Source organism: Protomyctophum bolini (assembly GCF_963924005.1).
Source record: "Protomyctophum bolini genome assembly, chromosome: 2".
Lineage (NCBI taxonomy): Eukaryota > Metazoa > Chordata > Actinopteri > Myctophiformes > Myctophidae > Protomyctophum > Protomyctophum bolini.
The window spans coordinates 9,591,099-9,611,358 of NC_137863.1; the positions used below are offsets into that span (position 1 = coordinate 9,591,099).

The 20,260-nt window shown below is 42.1% G+C and overlaps 2 protein-coding genes across 2 annotated transcripts in view; one reads left to right on the top strand and one right to left on the bottom strand.

Moving 5' to 3' along the window:
• The window catches only part of LOC308326615 (potassium channel subfamily K member 15-like), a gene marked incomplete at both ends in the record, with an annotated part of 61,542 nt that extends 53,413 nt beyond the window's left edge, over positions 1 to 8,129 (bottom strand). The window contains one exon of the mRNA XM_080779580.1: positions 7,847 to 8,129. Within this exon, the coding sequence (XP_080635706.1) occupies positions 7,847 to 8,129 (283 nt within the window). The remainder of the gene's footprint in view (positions 1 to 7,846) is intronic.
• Positions 8,130 to 15,124: 6,995 nt separating this feature from the next.
• LOC308324156 (opioid growth factor receptor-like) lies at positions 15,125 to 18,885 on the top strand. The gene is made up of 8 exons (XM_080776110.1): positions 15,125 to 15,378; positions 15,886 to 15,948; positions 16,079 to 16,111; positions 16,453 to 16,510; positions 16,653 to 16,731; positions 16,979 to 17,045; positions 17,137 to 17,285; positions 17,802 to 18,885. The coding sequence occupies exons 1-8, from the start codon at positions 15,328 to 15,330 to the stop codon at positions 18,433 to 18,435; spliced, it is 1,134 nt and encodes a 377-aa protein (XP_080632236.1). The 5' UTR covers positions 15,125 to 15,327; the 3' UTR covers positions 18,436 to 18,885.
• Positions 18,886 to 20,260: the final 1,375 nt, after the last annotated feature.

Here is a 20,260-nt window from a genome sequence, read left to right on the forward strand (position 1 = left end):
GAACAACCCAAATTACTCCTATATGTGAATAATGCATCCTAAATTAGACTGCACATTTGTTGACAAAAAGTCATTTCTTCAAGTATTTATAAGTCACAAGTTCAAAATGTATTGCATGTTCCCTCTAAATAAACAAAAGTGACACTCTGACTCCTCCTAAGATGTTTATACATTTTTAAAGAATTTAGTCCCATTGCATTGGAAAATGCACTCTGAAAAATAAAAAATACCCCCCCTATTAACTTGATTTTATTATATCCTCCCCCCTTCTGCCACTCAACAAGAGTGACAGACTATATACATATACTGATTGTGTCAACCTGTCAATGATAGCTTTCTGTCACACCTCCCTTTTACCGTACCATCCGCTGTCCCACTGTTCCCCTGATAGCATATATTGTGAACACTCTTACTAATGTTGAACCTGAAGGAAAGGAATCAGGAGGTATTCTCGAAATTGCACACTTCCAACGGGGAAATATTGTCGTTGCCTCTCTCACATTTTTTTTTAATTCACCAAATTGCAAGAATGGGGCTTCTCTTTTCCACATTCTGTCAAGAAAAAGGCTTCTCCTTTCCACAACCATATGTCCAAAGTCAACGGAAGCACCTTGAAAAAGTAGGACGGACTCATTGTGATGGTCTAGTTGCGGTGATGAGATCCCTGCTGGTGTCACCCTGCTGGCTGCTGCTTTGGGCCAGGCGGCACCTGTCGTTCTGGTTAGAACCTAGGGGAATCTGAGGACCTTGTCACAACTCCTCACAACATGATCTAAGCTGCCACATCTGTAACAGCCGGTGTAATTACGTGGTCGTACAGCCTTCCCCCCCTTCTTGCCCCAGAACCCTTGATCGGAGTTTGTGGTGGGATAAAGCTCACTCATTGCCTGGTATAGGGATCCCTTGTGTTCTGCTAGTAGGTCTGCGTCCCCCCTCGCCGTGTCTGCGTACGATTGCATGCCTGCTTGAGCAAAAATGTCATTCAACCCTTGTAGCCCTACCAGGTGCGTCAACAACCTCTTCATGTCTCCCACGGCCATCAGAGAGCCCATCATCAAAGCATCGAATTTGGCAAACCAGGGATATGCGCCTTCCTGGAGTGGGGGCAGCTGTGCTGTGATCTCCTCCAGGTCATGTTCGTGGAACAATGGTACGTAGTAAAGATGTTGTCCACTGACCACCACCGGCAGGTTTCGTGTCCTGACCGCAGGGCCCTCACTTGGTGTCATTTCCCTGGCCCCTGCCCCCCTTATTAGTTGATACCTGGTGTCTTGAGGCATCGGCGTCGGTGTGGCCAGGCTCGCTAGCTGCAGTTCCAGATGCTGTAACTGGAGTCTCGCGATCTTTCTGACAGTCTCTGTATGCTTACGCTGCTGGGTTTCCTCCTTGGCACGGACTACACCGACATGATGGACCACCAGGCCTGTAAATGATGACAAGGAAACACGTGCCACGCCTACCTCCTTCTTCAGTCCCTGCTGTACACTGTCCGGCAAACCCCTTACAATCATGTCTCTCAGGACAGCTTTGGACATGCCATCGTCGTCGACCTGGGATGGTTCACAGCCTGCAATTTCTGCCCACACCTGGTATGCGCGTTGCACGAACCCCTGTGGGTGTTCCCCTGCCGTTAAGGGACAAAAGAATACTTCAGCTGGATTAATGACCACCGGTCTTGGACACCTCACCGCTTCCGGCCCCCCGTCGGTGACCTCTGACGTAGCTCCTCTTCGTTCAGGACCCTTGGCACCTGTGGACCGAGTGGCGGTACTTGTAGTTGTAGGTGGGGGACGGTTACATCTACCCTCAGCCAGCCCTTGCAGTGGAGACTCTGTCACAGGCATCATGTTGGCGAGGCCCCTGGTCTCCCTGGCGGTTGGCCCCCTGAGTGAAGCCAAATAAACCCCTGCCCTCTCGTGGGCGGACGCAGCCTCGGATCGACCTCCAGCGCCACGCTGACTTGCACTCAACTCCTCCTCCTCCTCAGCTGTCTCCCGCGCCTCCTTCCCCAACACTGCGTTCACAAAGTCCTCGTCATCCGTGCCCCCATCCTCGGAAGACCCCGATGAGCTGGAACTGGAGCTGTCAAAATCATGAGCACCTCGTTGCAACATGTTAGCGCGATTCTGCTTGGTGATGAGGTCATAGGCTTTGCCAATTTTCTTTCCTCTTTTAAGGAACAATTTCATAATCTTCTGCTGTTCCCTGAACCTAGACTTCAACATTTTTTCGTAATCGTGCACACTGGCTACCAGACGTTCACTGTTTCCTGGATGAAATATGCTGTCCTGCGGCCAGCATTGACTATTAATGGGACCATGTGACTCCCACCTCCCCAGAATTGATGATAACTTGTCGATAAACTCATCAAGTTGGTAGGAAGCTTGCCGACTAGCTGTCGCCATAATCAGTATTTTTAACCACTGAGTTCAGAGGTATTGAATTACAATAAATGTCACGTCAAACTAACCTTTAAAGTCCTACTTGCAATGCTCCTAAAAATATCACCTCACTGAAACAGGAAATATACAAGAAACTCCAAACTTGCCAGTCACTTACAGACTGAAGACTTACTTGCGAACGGTAGGCAGATGTGTACTCAAAAAATGTAAGATGTCCTGTAAATTATGTGAAATGCAACAAAACTACTGTATATGTTATACACGAGTCCAGAGACACGTGTGAGAGATGTTTATAACTGACTATAAGCTTAAACAAAACTAACGAAATGGACTATATTAAGTTGGAAGGTAAAAGATACAGCGTTTGACCTAAATTTAGAAAACCCTTACGACACGTCTCCCTTGATCAAGCAGAAAAATAATTCCACTTGTCCACCCTGTCCTGCTTTCTGAAAAAAGAAACACAGGTATTTAAGAGACCCCACACCCCCCAAGTATCCACTGTCAAGTCAGAGTTAGTATTTAGACAATAAAAAAATCAGACATGCAGTTAGGTTTTGTTCGTTAGTACAAGGAAATGCATGCACCAAAGACTATACCGCTTTGTGAGAGAGTTTAAACAACCGAATGGTTTCCCTCAAACGGAATAGTGACACCTAACTCCACATTCGTTCAACAACAACTACTAAGGCAGTTGGCTTTTAACTTACATTAAACCAATGAAACAAGTCAAAACAATATCAATTTATGTTTACCAAATGTAATTCACTGACGATTAGCAACTCACAATTTGGGACACACCTAATTTATCCCGACTGTTAATTAAGAATAGTGAAAAAAGACTTGATATTTACACGAATTGATACTCACTCACCTAGTTCCTTGATCCTCCTTCAAACTGAAAGATATAACTCAACACATTATTATCGTACAGTACCTGTTTAACGGAGAGAATCATGCACTGCTCACTATTAATAGCTTTTTAACAATGAGTCATGCTGACACCACAGAATACTGATAACAAATGTCCTGTTACACCAATCAAAGGTAAAATATTGATATCTAAGGCTCCCCCCTAGATACTTTGCTCATCCTTCATGTCAACCACCTTAGACAGGATGAAAAGCTTTCCCGTGCAGATTGAATCCTCCTCTCTGCATTCTCCACCCTTTGTGGATATTGGATAATAATCATCATTATTATTAATAGAATATGTGTGACCTTAAGTCACTGAACCGTAACCTCTGTCCAAGTTACCTCTCACTGAGGTGTCTCCCTATGGAGTCTGTAGGATTATACACTTGTGCACATCTAGTATTATAGTGCAGTAATCAATCGCAGTTCAGCAGAATATTTACAATCTGCAAGCAAATGTGTGACTGTAATTATCATTAAATGTATGTTACCCGCACCTCGTGTTGCAGATGCAACCCTTACCAAGATTTATGTGCCAGTAATACACCTATATCCTAAAAATCCATGATTTACTGAGCACCCCTCTCAAGTCACACGAAGCAAAAACCCTTCATGTAATTCCTTATTAACAGTAGTTAATTCAGACCCACATCGCCGTACCTCCCTACAAGGACAGATTAGGCCGCGAAGGGGAAGTGATCAGCTCCACCCTACAGCGTACCCCTAGAATTTACTGGGAAGAAAGTTTAAACAGGGAGGAATATGAAATGTTAATCACACAATGAGGGAACAATGGGAGACCCATCATGGTTATACTATCCTACCAGGGGAAGTCCACGTTGATACAAAATCGAAGGAAAGAAACACATACTACATCTACACATAAAAACAGAGGGCATGGAAAAAGTTCACGCCCCGGACAACATAGGAGTCAGAATGGGGAGTAAGATAGACCAGAAAACACCCAGACCAAGAAACTTAATAACTATACATCACCCAAAGTCTGTATTTCTGTAGACATGTTAGTCAAACCTTAACTCTATTAATTAGTCAGTGTAAGGTGATGAAATACACCCCACCAATGAGCAAATTCTTTATTAAACTCTTATAAGAGACTCCTCCACATTAAATTTGAAATGACTATAGTTTCTCAGTCTGTGTTTCAACCCCCTCGGACAAAAATAAAGTATTTATCTGAAACCCACACTGCATCCCACCCACTCACTAAAACCCCAGAAATTTACTCACCTTAATCACCTACCTTGTTTTAATATATAAATGCATCACTGATGTCGTTTATGACCGAGAACTCTCATTTCTACACGAAACCTGACACGCCGAACATCATGGACCAGCCATCAATATTCTCACTACCCAGTCGTACCCACCAGGCGCCCTGCCCCATATAGAACTGAGAACTCTACCACAAAACCACATTCACCTCATACACACTTACACACTACCTCCTGCTAAACCCTTATTTTAAATCTGCAAACCCCAATTTAACCCAATTAAAATTTAAAACCTGACCCCTCCATTAAATGTCCATCTCATAACTGCCCATACCTTTCCCCCCACCGGAACATAACCATATGTTACGGCCACAAACACAAACACACACAACAACCTACAGACAACTTCGAAAATTCGCACCAGACAAAGAAAACTCCCCAACCACCACACATTATTTCCAAACCCCCATCCCCCCTTCTCTCCACCGGCTAACATTCGCACCCCCCACAACAACAGAGACAAATCCAAAATGGCCGCCGACCGACCCTCCCCCCAAACACACTAACATTTACCTGCACCAAAGAACAAAGGCTGTGTCGTTCACCAACACATCCCCCACACACAGACAAAGAAAACCAGCGCTTCCTCTCACCACCAACCGCAAAACCAAATAGTTACACACTAAGCCTGATTCAGGCCACATAATAAACCACATCAACGCGTAATTGCCACGCTATATATTACACCGCCTCTCCCTTAAACGGAAGAACTAGTCACTCCACCAAAACGCAATTATCTTAGGGTCCCTGCAAAGCGCTCTGCAAGCCCAGACGCTGTTACTCGTAGCCCTGTGCCAACTGACCCCTTTACTAACAAGGAACCAACCCACACCCCCCAGGCTACACAGTGTAAACCGCCCAAAACGAACTCGAATTTTCATCAAATAAAGCCTCAGAATACGGGAACACGTCTCATACCGTAGCTAGACAGGATAAGCCCCCCTAGCCACCGCTACCAACCACAAAAACACGGTCGCACCTTCGACACAGCTAGGCCTTAAGCATTCACGGCTTCACAACAGGATTGGCACACAATACCCACCCCCATCACCGTGCTTAAAAGACAAAGGAAAAAAAATAATAATACAAACAGCCATTCCGCGCAGCTAAACCCAGAACTTCTACCATGTGTTAATAAAAGACTGAAATCTATGCAGGTAAATGGTAAATTATTATCAAAGCCCCTACCATTAATGTACTCATAGCTGTGAACCCGACGTCCACCCATTACGAGGCGTTTTCACGACAGACAGCTGTGCGCAAGTCCGACTTAAAAACCTACAAACAACCAACCAGAATGTAAACAAAGTTTATGACAGAAATCCCAAACCAGAAACTAAAGAAAATGACCCCGGGTAGAAATGTAAACCAACACCCAGACTATTTTGCCATGACCAAATTCAACGAACCATCAACACGCCCACCCGAACGCCACGGTCCAATTAGTTGACACAGCAAGACGCTTGTAGTGAATTCAAAAAACAAAACTCACCCAAACCAAGGCCTCTCGCTGTCTCAAACAAATGTATCCAGGCTCCAAGTTTTGTAGTATATTTTCGTTCAGGAAGACACGTTGACCAGGTCCACTTGGATTTGTAAGAGAGAGACTTTATTTTGCAGGAAGAAGTCAATCCGCTCACAGCAAACAACACACGAGAGACGAAACACTCTCCCGGACTGTCTGGATAAAACACGCACCGCTCTCTGTCGCCCAAAGTCGAGAACCCGGTCCAGATCAGTCTCATTTGAACACTGCTCCTCCGTCTATATCTATTTCGGAGTCCCGCCTCCTCCGGACATGGAAACAGGCGTTTCCTGACTTTTGACCAATGAGATCTGGGATCTGTTTATTTCCGGTTTAGAGAGAGGCGGGACCAGGACACAGATCTCCTTACTGTTCTACTATGGAGGCCTAACTTTATACAAAAATGACTAATTGTTACACTGACAAATGTAGTTAAACAACAGAACTTAAATGCAAACTAAAACATACTATGACCATAGTTAATATCTCAGCAATGTTTAAAAACGGAACTAAGAATGAACCTGAACATATTATCTTTAAGAGGTGATTAACACAGTTTTTAACCCCAAACTAGTAAAAGCTATAATCTTATAATCTCCTAGCACATTTTCAATCAATACATCAATTGCACTCCTTATTAATAGTTATAGCTTATATAACTATTATATGACTATAACTATCTAATAGTTTAGTCTAGTTTAAAGTAGTTTTCTTAAGTTTTAGCTGTTAGTTCACTCAGTGAAAATCAGTCACCAAGAGTCACCAACTGGAACCGGCTTAGAGAAATCTAGCATAGAAGTAGCAGATGCATTCACAGTGATGACAATTCTTGTGACGTGTGAAACCCTTTGTCCCGGAGGGAGCTTCAAACGGTTTCAAGACAAAGGCCTGGGATTCGGGTGTGAGTTTGTAAATGACTATTCTCCTCTAAGAGGGAGAATCACAGACCGAGACATTTTTACTTACTGTGGCTTAATATTAATAATAACCTTGGTTCATTTATAGAAATTATACGACAGTAGGTTGGTTACTTGTTCACAAAATGTTTTTGAGGGGCGCTATGTAGATTCGGCTATTTTGTTTTAACACAAACAGTAAATACCATTGACAATGAATGTAGAATTTACGTCATACGTGTCTGAGCAAATCAACATCTTGTACAGGTGATGATGTATTGTACATGATGATGTACAAGAGCACCCCTCACTTCTCAGTATAGCCTATGCTGTTTGCTTGTCCACAAATGTAAGGATTGATGATTAGATATAAGTAATCTACATATAGCTTTGATGCTAGTTGCTTTAGCATTTTCTGAGCTCCTAACGCTAGTACTATATATTTATTCTATATACTTGTACTTTACCACTCACTCACCCTGCCGTTTGTTGACCAGATGCAGTGCTATTCTCCTATCCTATGGGGTCCAGTCCCGTGAACTTATAAAATAGCTATTTTGATCAGAGTTTCACTGACTGGCCTATTAAGCATTTAAAATTGCGGGTTTATTAAAAAGAATAAAGGGTTGCTACTGGACTGAACTAGAGTTTATGCCACTTACTGTACTTTAAAATCGGTCTGGGTAAGAGCGTCTGCCACAAGCCTTAAATTGTAAATATTGAAGAGAGACTTTATAACGGTCCTGCTGCGACTCCTGCCCTTTGAGTAACAGAAAGTGGGAAATTGAGGAGGCGTGATAAAGGAATTCAACTTGCCAATTGTTGTGATAACGGTGATTGCAAAGTAAAAAGAGCCCGCAAATTTCCACTGTCTCCCGGCGCGATGTGGCTGCGACTGAAGGACCACTTTTTCTATCTGTCTGTAGTCATCATCGGTGAAGCCGTACTTCTTCTTCAGCTCGTTGAGTTTCTGCTCCAGAATCTTTTTCCTTGAGCTCTCACTTTTTGACTCTAGTGCATCAAAGACCGCGGCTCCAACGAGCAGGTAGGAAACCATTGAGACAATGAGGATGATGGTCCGAATGTTCTGTATCTTCATTCTCACTCCGAAACAACTGGAGTGGGCAGCAGAGACTTTTGCTCAGGAGAGAGGCTACACAGGTGGTGGGCGCGATGCGACGCACGCAGCCTCATTCATATTTTCAGTGAGGTGAAGTGACCGACATGAGGCCTTTTAGCACTTCGCGCCTCCTAGGATTACTATTGATTGAAGGCTGCCTGTTGAAACTGTAACTACATCCTGGACCTGCCCTAATTAGAAACACTCGGGATTAACGAGCATCAACCACAAGTTTCACAACCACCCACCGTGACCCAGGTTACTTGAGCTAACTAACTACAGTAGCTCGACCCCATAGCCTGCCCTACATAATGCTGCATTGTGATGCCAATTGCCACATGCCACACACACACACACACACACACACACACACATGCATTTTCTCCCCTTCCCCGCCTCTCTCTCTCTCTCTCTCTCTCTCTCTCTCACGCACACGTCGGTTGAAACCAGATAGGTGTCAATGGCGCAAATTCAAAGCCAAAGGTGTGTGGACAGCGTTGCCTGAGAGCAAGGTTAATCGACAGGAAAGAACACAATCTTTTGTTTATCAAGGTCAAGGTCTATATGGCTAGGCTACAGTATCACTACTACATCAAGTTTTATATTGTAAGATACTAAGACTGATTGCCTGAGAGAGACTTCAAGCGTTAGCAAACGTGTGATGCTGATTCGTGGTTGTATGCTGTCCATGGTGCTGAATTCGTTCTTGCTCTAATGGACCTATACCTGCTAAAGTCTTTAGTTTATGTAACACGTGTGTGTGTGTGTGTGTGTGTGTGTGTGTGTGTGTGTGTGTGTGTGTGTGTGTGTGATCAAACCCTCTTGGTGTTAGTTTGACTCTAAAAGTGTCTATAGTGACTCTGGGAGTTAGAATGAACGTTACTGTGTGTAATCTGTATCACAGAATGACAGGGGTTGCTACAGAGACGCCAAATAAACAGCTGGCCTTTCTGTACTCTAGCGTCTTGATTGTGTTGCCCTGTGAAGCGTACATATGCGAAGAATTCACAATATGCTTGAGTAATGCATTACTCTGAGCAGTGAAGCATTGGCTGGTTCAGAGTTGACCTTTACAAAGCACTCTTAGTCGCTGGGCGATGAACCAAGCCCTCATCATTAAGTTGAACACACTTACGGAGACACAGAAAGGGAAGCAGCGAGAGAGAGACGTGACCTATACATTTTCTGTTTGGGTGTCGGCATATTATGTTAGCTGTGTGTGTGTGTGTGTGTGTGTGTGTGTGTGTGTGTGTGTGTGTGTGTGTGTGTGTCATGGTTGTAGTCAGTTCCCCAGGAGCATGATGGATGTGTCACATTAGTGTGAACTGTGAAGTGACAAAGTAGTAGAGTGTACTGTTATTGAATCAATGTAAGGGTGGAACAAGTGGGGACATGACTGTCAGGGTTTCAGTGTCATTCACTGTATTTGGTTCAATGTTATGTTAATATTGGACATTCTGCAGAATAACCCCTTACTGTGCCAACAGGGGTGGGTGACAGGGTCCGTACTGTGAGGCCATTACCTAATTACATTTAACATTCTCCATGAAGTTCAGACCCATTTCAGGCCATTCCAATTCATAGTGCTTATTCATGCACTCCACCATGCAATAAAATGTCTGACTGAAATAGATATAGAGGACCATACCGGTGGTCAATGGTCATGTTTACAATTGAATATGACTTACTATATGCATACATTACATTACATGCTGCCATCTTCCAAAGTCGAGGAAACCTCTGGATTCCATTCATTTCAGTACATTATGAAAATCAACTTGCAAAGACTTCAAGCTTGCTTGCACACTATACTCATTTGTTTTGTTTGTTTGTTTGCTGGTTTGTTGTCAAAGTTACATTATAGTTGCATTTACGAAAAAATACTGACTTGAAATTCAAATATCCATGACTTATTAACTGCACAATGATGTTTAACAATTCTTCAGTTAACATGTTAATGACGTTGGAGAAAGAGTAAACAAACGCATAATCTAATAAATAAAGTCAGTAATAGATTTATGGTCTCAAGAAGCTGAAGTTGAGCGATATTCAACTGTAGAAAACCTATTTTCATACTTGCAAACAGATCTTGAGACTTGAATGTCCTTTAAAATTACCCCAGCAACAATTGTCTGCCTGAAAGGAAGAAAAAGCAAGTCCCTAAAAGTGAGAATTACTAGCCTTGCCTACACTTCTACTCAAATGAGCTTATGTGCACAAGAATCAGATCAGTTCATTGTTCTAATCTCGTTTGTTGAACACAAATAATATCCAATAATGACAAAACATTTCAGCAGTGTGTGGATTTTATCATTTAAAAAAAGACATAACATTTATAGTCTCATTAACCTGTGGTCTAATGACTTTTCCCTCTAATTACACTGTCCATGCAGAATTGCCAGTGTATTATCTTATCTGATGTGATGTACTGATCTCATATCTCTCATGTGTACTGTACAGCATGACTTTGCCAGATCCACATATCCCTCTATCTCTCCCAGGAAGACATTAACACCAGGATGAGACTGTTGTCGAGACCATAGAGACTGTTGTCTCGATGGTCATTTGTGCATGTTCTATCCCCATGGAAGATGAGCTGTAGTAATATAACGCAAACAACCTGTGATTTACAACAATAGTGATAAGGTTGTATTGTATGTGCAAAAGGATGCTATGCACACCAATCCTTTTAGTGGCGCCGGACTGCCGGTCCACAGCAGGATAATCTAAAAGTAAGTGGATGCACACTCTGATAAACTGCCAAGAATTGTATGACCATAATACAATCCATTATCTACTCTACTTTACATATAGTGTGTGGAAATATGACTGCACAGCAAAATCTTTGGTATTAACCATGGTGTGTAAATTGAGCATATAATTTAAAACAATGTTCAAAGTAACTTGATTCCTTGCCTGTTCATTCAAATGTGATTAGTTTAGTATCTGCAGATGGCCAAGCAGTGGCACAAATTACTTTTTATTATATAATTTCATCCAGACATACCAGAAGCAGACACACCTACGGCACATCGAGGCGGTATATATAGACAAATTCAGAAACGGGTCGCAGCTTACGCATTTCCTGTAGGTAGCAGGAAATAAAAGTCTAAATTTATTTTCGAAGCTGGGAAGCGTCTCTCTAAAATGCACTTTGTGCCATTTACAGCAATGTGCCGGATAGAGTAATTTATTTTACTACGGCAATTCCGGGTTTTGCCTGCGCCGATCTGGTTGGATTCATTTTATCTAATGACTAAAATAGTGCATTTTAGAGAGAAGCTGGGAATAGACTTTACCAAGGTCTAGTAGGCTTTGTGTCGGTGAGTAGTTACGTTGTTTGTTTTCGGGGAATTGTAAACCCTCGTACGCAGTGGGAAAAGCTACTAGTGAGCAGTGGATGGGAGTCTGGCAGGGCGTCAGTGAGACTCGCTCTAAGCACTGGACCAGGGCTAATGCACAATGTGCATGATGAGAAGCAGTACAATACAATACAATACAATACAATACAATACAATACAATACAGACTACATCCTAGTTTTTAGCAGTGGGGTTGGCTTCAAAGGCTTGCAGGAGGGGTCCATATGGCAAAAATTGCCCAAAATACTGAATGCAGAATCTGATCTGCCACAAACGTTAATCACACAAGAGGCCTCTATACAACTCAGAGTCTAAAGAGAGTCAACTTCCACCCATATAGGGAAAGGCTACAAATGTTGATGGTTGCTATAGGGCAGGAGCGGCAGGAGCGTATCTCCTGTTTCTGTAGCGTGAGGCAGCTTGATGTACAAGTACACCCCCTGGACATGACGCTAGTATGTCGCAGGGACTTACCCCCAATCCAACCCTTGCCTTGATGCGGAGTGTCAAGCAGGGAGGCATTAGGTCCCATTTTTACAGTCTTTGGTATGACCTGGCCGGGGATTGAACCCCAACCTCCCAGTCTCAGGGCGGACACTCTAACCACAAGGCCACTGAGCTGGTCGGTGTGGGATAGGTTCATTGAAAATAACGGAGGCGGCTGTTTTGACACACGGCGTTCGCAGACGGTGTGTGTAGGGCTTAACATGAAAGTATTCGTACAAATGCATGGTAGGGAAATATGTTCATGGCAAGGACCGCAACATTTACAGTTATTAGCCCACAGACCCCCATTTGTAATTTGGCCAGTCGCACAGATACTCCCAAATGTGTGAAAAGTGGGAGTGATTGGTGCAAGCAGTGAGGAGCTACGGCAGTGACAGTGACAGACACACACACATTCAGACAGACATTTGGTTATATAGTATGATGATATGATGATGATATGTTATGGCATGTGGTATTTTACTAGTGTACTACTTTGCATTTGTAATAGGCCTACTTGGAGTTGATTGAATGTCCACAGACCTGACAGGCCATTATTCTTGTGGAAAAGTGAATATCTTAAAAAAACATATCATGTTTTCTGTATTTCTCATGCTTTTGAACAATGCTTTAATGACAACTCATGTAGTGCGTAGTGGGTGATGATGAGTCACACCTGCCGTCATTGTGGGGGTGGCACTCAAAGGGAAACAGTAGGCTATAAAGGGAAGGACTAAACATACATGCTTGTTATTTTGACTTGAAGAAGATCCACACCTGGAGCAAGATGTCTACATTTTTTTCAAATAAAGTATTTATCATTGTGTCATACAAATTCTGTTTCCCCATGGTACCACAGCACTTCAAAGGCCCTAAAAACAAGGCTCCAGAAATCCCAAAACAAACTGGTCAGGCTACTACTTGGCCTTATTCCCAGAAACCGCCTCAACCCTGCCCATTTTGATAGGTTGGAATGGTTGAACAGCAACTTGCAATATGGGCTTGGTCTACAAGATCCGCTACGCCAGTGACCACTAAGATAGCCATGGCCATGTACCTGTCTAAATACTTCCTTAATTCCAACAACGTCCACACTCACAACACTAGAGGGAGTTCAACAAACCAAGTTCAACACAGATTCAGCTCGAACAAGGAGTTACATTAATTTTGTTCCTATAATTATCACTAAAATGTGGAACCAATGTGGTACCAACCAACACCCTAGCCTCCTTCAAAACGGGTGGCTGCTTCAAAACTGGTTCAAAAAGTAACCCTCCCTCCCTCTGTTTTTGAGGGTCGCTAGCCCCTCCTATGTTCAGCTTTTAGTGTGCGTGTAAACACAAACAACACAACACAATATCATGTTTTCTGTATTTCTCATGCTTTTGAACAATGCTTTAATGACAACTCATGTAGTGCGTATAGTTGGTGATGATGAGTCACACCTGCCGTCATTGTGGGGGTGGCACTCAAAGGGAAACAGTAGGCTATAAAGGGAAGGACTAAACATACATGCTTGTTATTTTGACTTGAAGAAGATCCACACCTGGAGCAAGATGTCTACATTTTTTTCAAATAAAGTATTTATCATTGTGTCATACAAATTCTGTTTCCCCATGGTACCACAGCACTTCAAAGGCCCTAAAAACAAGGCTCCAGAAATCCCAAAACAAACTGGTCAGGCTACTACTTGGCCTTATTCCCAGAAACCGCCTCAACCCTGCCAATTTTGATAGGTTGGAATGGTTGTACAGCAACTTGCAATATGGGCTTGGTCTACAAGATCCGCTACGCCAGTGACCACTAAGATACCCATGGCCATGTACCTGTCTAAATACTTCCTTAATTCCAACAACGTCCACACTCACAACACTAGAGGGAGTTCAACAAACAAAGTTCAACACAGATTCAGCTCGAACAAGGAGTTACATTAATTTTGTTCCTATAATTATCACTAAAATGTGGAACCAATGTGGTTACGGTACCAACCAACACCCTAGCCTCCTTCAAAACGGGTGGCTGCTTCAAAACTGGTTCAAAAAGTAACCCTCCCCCCCTCTGTTTTTGAGGGTCGCTAGCCCCTCCTATGTTCAGCTTTTAGTGTGCGTGTAAACACAAACAACACAACACAACATGCCATTGATAATGAATGGAAAGTTGAGTGTTTGTAAACACTAGTAACACAAACATATTGAAGATGAAGGTGAGGACGCAAATTCTCATTGGCCGGATATGATGTATTATCTGTATTTTTTAATTTTTTGCATACTGTAGATGTGTATAAAAAGTTGTCTTTAAAAGTTTTGATGAATTGAAAATGGAGGACCCTGAAGTAAACAAGTCTTAGTGCTTTTTCTGGTTTTTATCTTCTTAGCAGTTTTTGACATGTACCTTCCTCAACTGTCCTGCTACTGCAGTCTGTTAGTACACTTTGAACGATAACACACATTAATTCATTCATTCATTAATTTGTGTATGGGAGGGCAAAGTTTGGCTCAGTTCAGTAATGACAGGTATGAAGCAGAAGCTGTAGCTAGCTTCAGGCAGGCGAGGCCGAGGCAGCTGCGTAAAACTATGTTTCAGTGGGCAAGGTGTCACTGGCACTAGCACTGCAATGTGTTGTGCCAGCATGAACCTGTAAACTACAAATTAACTTAATTAACTTGCACAGACTCGAACCACGTTTCATGGCACCAGATCGGCGCATGGCATGGCAGTGAATTTCGTGGGCAATAGCTATCATGTGATTTCCTGTAAACACAAGTTGTCCAGTATTCAAGTCAAGCACTTGAAAAACGAAAGTGAAACAAACACTAGACACCGAATGGTACACTGCATTTAGTAGACTTCACTTCAGCTTTCAGCTCAACTATGGCGCTACCATTTTTGCGTCGTTTAAGTTTAGGCCTTCCACTAATAGGACGTTTCCTCTACTACCCTCGCACAATTATAGCAGCAGCTGTGTTTGGCTTTATTGCTTGGTTTGGTGTTTTCCGCAGCAGCTTACCGCAGAGGCCGTCCGAAGAAAGCGACGATGACAACGACTCGGTCACCGTCTCAACAGAAGAACAACTTGAAGTTGTGATTCGAATCACAACTTCAAGTTTCGATGATCATCGTGATGCCACCCCGTCCGTAGGCCCGTTTGGATCGGAGGGAGAGGTTCCGATTGAAGCTACGCCGTCCGCAGTGGGTAAAAGAGCAGCAGGTCCCATCTGTCAGGATGTGGAATCCGTGAAGCGGCCAAGAACCGAGGAAGATTTCGAAAGCAGTGAATATCTCGTTGATTACACTGACGAGTTTTGCTGCGAATATGACTCAACATGGGAGATGTCGACAAGCCACTCACAGTCGACTGACCGTCCGAGGTCATCTAATTATGTGAGTTGAAGAGGTCCTGTAATTTATGCTGCTGTGGTTCATTTTGAGGATTATGGTGGATAAGGCCTACTGGATATAGTTTGTGTTTTATATTTTCACTTCTCACTTTACGCCTCCCGAGGGGGCCTGATCAGCTCAGACGAGACGTCATGCAGTGGTCAGTCATGCACTGCACGTTCATCCTTAGCAACTAAACACCTGCCTTTAGAAACTTTTTTTTTCTTCAGATGTATCACTTCTTCTTTGTCTATAGGCTATAGAAGTGTCTATTTGTACGTTTCTAAATATTTTTGAATGAATTGAACAAGGTGGACCCTCTTGTAAACAAGTGTAATGCTTAATTGGGTCGTCCACTCACAGTTAACAGTCTTTGTATTGAGTTTGTGCTTGAAATGTTCTGTAATTCTGCAAACTGTTAATAAATATTTCAATCAATCAATCAATGGCAATTTTGCTAGACCACTGATAGGCTACAATTCTTTTAATTCTTGTATTTGTATTTTGTAGCACAAATTTGGCAGATTCAGAAATGCAGCAAGAGACATGCAGAACTTCCGACACAATTATCCTGTAAGTCATCACGTGCGCGCGCGCGCACACACACACACACACACACACACACACACACACACACACACACACACCCTTATAATTTATATTCTATTTCTGCATTGGTTAATTTTTTTTCTTTGTTTATAAGGAAAAGACCAGATACAAGCAGTGGAACCAGGAAGTGAGTGCACTTAAGTTTAAATGCCTACTGTCTTTGTTTTGGATTAGTTTGCTAAATATACAAACTAATGAATTTAACTAAGAAAGTTAAAAACATTTGTTATAGGCCTACATTATATATATTACACTTAAAGGGATATTTCACTTTCACAAAAAAACTTTTGGTAATTTTATCCTCTACTCAGGCTTTTGTGAACGCACTAGACAGTTTTAAGTTGCTTGATTCAGTATTAAGATATTTGATATTCATTTATCTGCCCGCCCCCTTCCTATCATCATACGAATTAGTAGATTAAGTGGTTTAGTTTTGCCTTAATAATTTGCCATTTCCTTTTTGAGCAGGAGTATCACATGCCTAATTTGGATTTCTACCTTGGAAATAGGGCTTCTTCTCCTGATGGTAAGCCTACTGTGAACTATACTGTATAAAGACAACGCCTATTTTCTTTATACATTACTCAGACAAACATGCACTGCTTTTTATTTTATGTTTTACGGATAAAGATGAATTCTCATTCTCACCGCATTTCTTTTCTCATTAGGCATCTATATGGATGAGTTTCACAATAAATGGTTTGGGGACTATTACAAATTGGAGAGAGTGCATACATTTATTCAGTGGTAAGTTATATTCAAACTATTGGCGCAGCACAGACATTTTAAGCCTTTTATTAGGTGCTAGTATATTTTTGTATACTATCACCTAATAAAAGGCTTAAAATGTCCGTGCTGCTCCAGTGTCCTCTCCTCCTTCCGACACCTCCAAGTGTCCTTGTTCCTGTGACGCACCGGACCAACTACTTATGCACCATGAAGACCGAACCAAAAACATGCCATTAATGTAAATACCGGTATTACGTTCTCACAGGTTGTTCCCACTCCAAGAGCCAGGAGTCAACCATGAAGCTGTGGAACTGACCAAAAAAGAAATTGAGGTGGATGACAAATAAATTGTGTGATTTCTAAGAATGTGTTTGCGACAACATATTTCGACAACAATGTGTTTGACAACATATTTTTCTTCAGGCTTTCCTTGAAGATGATGTTGCAAAGGCAAACCTGCGCAAGTCCTATGAGCTCATGTTGGACTTCTATGGTATTGAGCTCTCCAATATGGAAACAGGAGAGGTCCAGAGAGCATCCAACTGGGAGGAAAGATTTGCTAACCTTAACAGGTTAACTGACTCTTAATTTTGAATTTGCATTAATCATATCTATGAGGTTGTGGTTTCTGTATCCAATGTCTACAAGCTCTGACTCCAATAATGAAGGGGTCAATTAATCTCATTGGCTAATTGGCAGATCATACCCCTAATGCATTGTGGTTATGTTACTATTAATTCAGGAGCCAATAGAGTGTCGCAGTCCTTTCATTTTTCCCATAGATGTTTCAGAAAGTATTTATTTATGACCTTTAAAGCCTCGGACAAAGCCAGCTCGCAATTCATTTTCAATGGGAGTCACGTGGTTTTGACGTAACAGCCTTGCCGAACAGAGCCATCAAGCAAGGCTGTTTTGTCAAAACCATGTGACTCCCATTGAAAATGAATTGAGAGCTGTTCTGCCCCCACTCTCCCCCCAGAACAGAGACAGAACAAATTCAAATTTGTGAGTGTATCCTAAACTGTTAAGTGGTTATTGGATTGTTTATTTACCTTTGTATTATTTGTATCGTTGACATGCAATGGCAGGAACACTCACAACAACCAGCGCATCACCCGCATCCTGAAGTGCCTGGGAACCCTGGGGTTCACTCACTATCAAGCCCCCCTGGTACTCTTCTTCCTGCACGAGACTCTTGTCAATGAAGTACTTCCAGCTGTCAAGGAGAGTGTGCTTAACTATTTCCTATTCGCTGTGCTTGATAAGAGAAGACGCAGGAGTCTGATAAAATTTGCCTACACGAACTATAAGCCTAGAGAAGAATTTGTGTGGTGCCCAAGGAAGATACAGATGGCATGGTCAACGACAACGAATGGTCAACCAATGGTCAACGTTGATGAGAGGGCTGAAAAAGGAAAAGTTTCAGCTGTTTATCTGTACCACAACGAGACCACTTCGTACAGATTTGTTTCCCCCGGCATGGGAGCAGAGATCAAGGAATACTTTGGCAGTTCCTCATCAACAGAACCTGTGGAAAGATATTCAGACATGCACGAGAAACCTATCAACCAGTCACCCTCTGAGTGCAGCCTCCCAAGCCAGGACGACCTGCCTGCAGAATTTGAAGAGACCGGAGAAGATGTCAATCCAAAGCCAATCCACCCAAAGTCAGCTGATGGAAGCAATGATAAGATGGCAGAAAGCCAAATGAATGCAAATTAAGTAACTAGCCTTGAAGTGTTGAAGAGGCTGACAGTGGTGAAAATTGACCCACCCATGAGGTGCCATTACTGCCATAACCTCTATATAGAACCAGTGATGTTTGACATTTTGAAATTAGGTTTGTTTGAGTTATCTACTGTAACTGTTTATTCAGGGAGTTTGGTTTGTTCTTTCACACGCTATTTTGTTTTGAATAGCGTGTGTTTTTTGTAACTTTGAGAATCACAATTTATATTATAATTGATATTTCCTCATTGTTTAACTATTTTGATTTTTATTATAGAATTCATTGATTCAGGTGTTTAAAGCTTCAATCCCTAAGTTTTGTGTCCTCTTCTATAACAACTGAGATTTGAACCCAACTTCTACCACTCAGGCAAGAGGAAATTCCTGCTTGGCCAGCTTTTCTGGCACCTATTTGTCAACCATTTTGTTTGTCGTATACCTAATACCAAGTTGAACTTGGTATTAGGTAGTTGGCAAGTTCTACATTTTCTCTGTAGAAGAGCATCTGATCTCAAGCCACTGCATGGTTGGAGGTGATTGTAATAACATACTCTACTCTACTATACAGCTTACATTCTTGATTATGTGAATAAAAATATATATTGTTTAAATGTATTATCCTGTTGTGATTAGGCACCGTCTTAAAATGTTCATAGAATACAATTGCCAATATTTTATTGAGGATGCAATAATATATATATAAATATATATACACACACACAGAGAGAGAGAGGAAGAAAGAAATGGTATCACTCCAAAAACATTCAAATGCAAGACTAGTTCAGATTCATATTTTTACAGTGTGGCCCCTCAGAGGTGAGGTGTCTGAAAGATGGTCTGTGTCCAGAGATAATCTCACAAACTGCTAGACCCAAACTCCTTGTGCACACTGCCAGTTTGTAAACATGCAGTCTTCCTAGATTCGGGTGTCAAGGCCAAACTGAGTAACCACAGGGACAGGGATGAAAGGGCTTTGTTCAGATATGTAACCAGGCAATTGAACCCCAATGATCACTATGAATGAGATCCATAGTTCCTTTGTGAAGATTGCAGCAGCCACAGAACCTTAAAGAAGGAAAATCAACTGCAGCACTCCACCAATCAGGCATTTATGGTTGAGTGGCCTCACAAAAAAGGCACATGACAACCCGCTGGGCCTGGGAGTTAGCCAAAAGGCAGTGGGCACATGAAAAGCTTGAGAAGCAAAATGATCAAGTCTGTTAAAATGGCCAGTATTTCCATAGCACAGAAGAAATCAGGCACTGAGCATCACCTCATTAGCACCATTCAAATTCAAAAATCAAATGTGGCAACATCGATCATGCTGAAAATACAGCATGATCGAAATTAATTCAAACTATGAATTAATTTTAATTATTAGTCTGAAAACAAAATGTTATGGATTGAGCTTTTTCCTCTGCCGACCTTGATATTAAAATTACCGACCCAAACCAACACCCCTCTACACTCATTACTGTTCAACATTCTGAAGAGAATTACAGAATTTATGGTCAAAGCTACTTCAGCAGTTTAGTCTAAATAATAAAGTATATTAAATGCTTCATTCTGTGCATACGGTATGCGATTCCTCTCCCTAAACTATGACTGGTACACTTTTTCCTCTAAGTATATTGTGTGATCCGTTTATGTAGGCTACTTTGTATTTGTGTCCTGAAGACTCCTGATGGCTGCTTAGCACAAAATGAATTTCCTTAAGGACAAATAAACAATCTACTCTGTCTTCCTTATCTAGAAGTTTGCAAACTAAATTTAAAAAAGTTTAGTAAAAGTAAGTTAGCTCTATTATCCTTTCTTGACC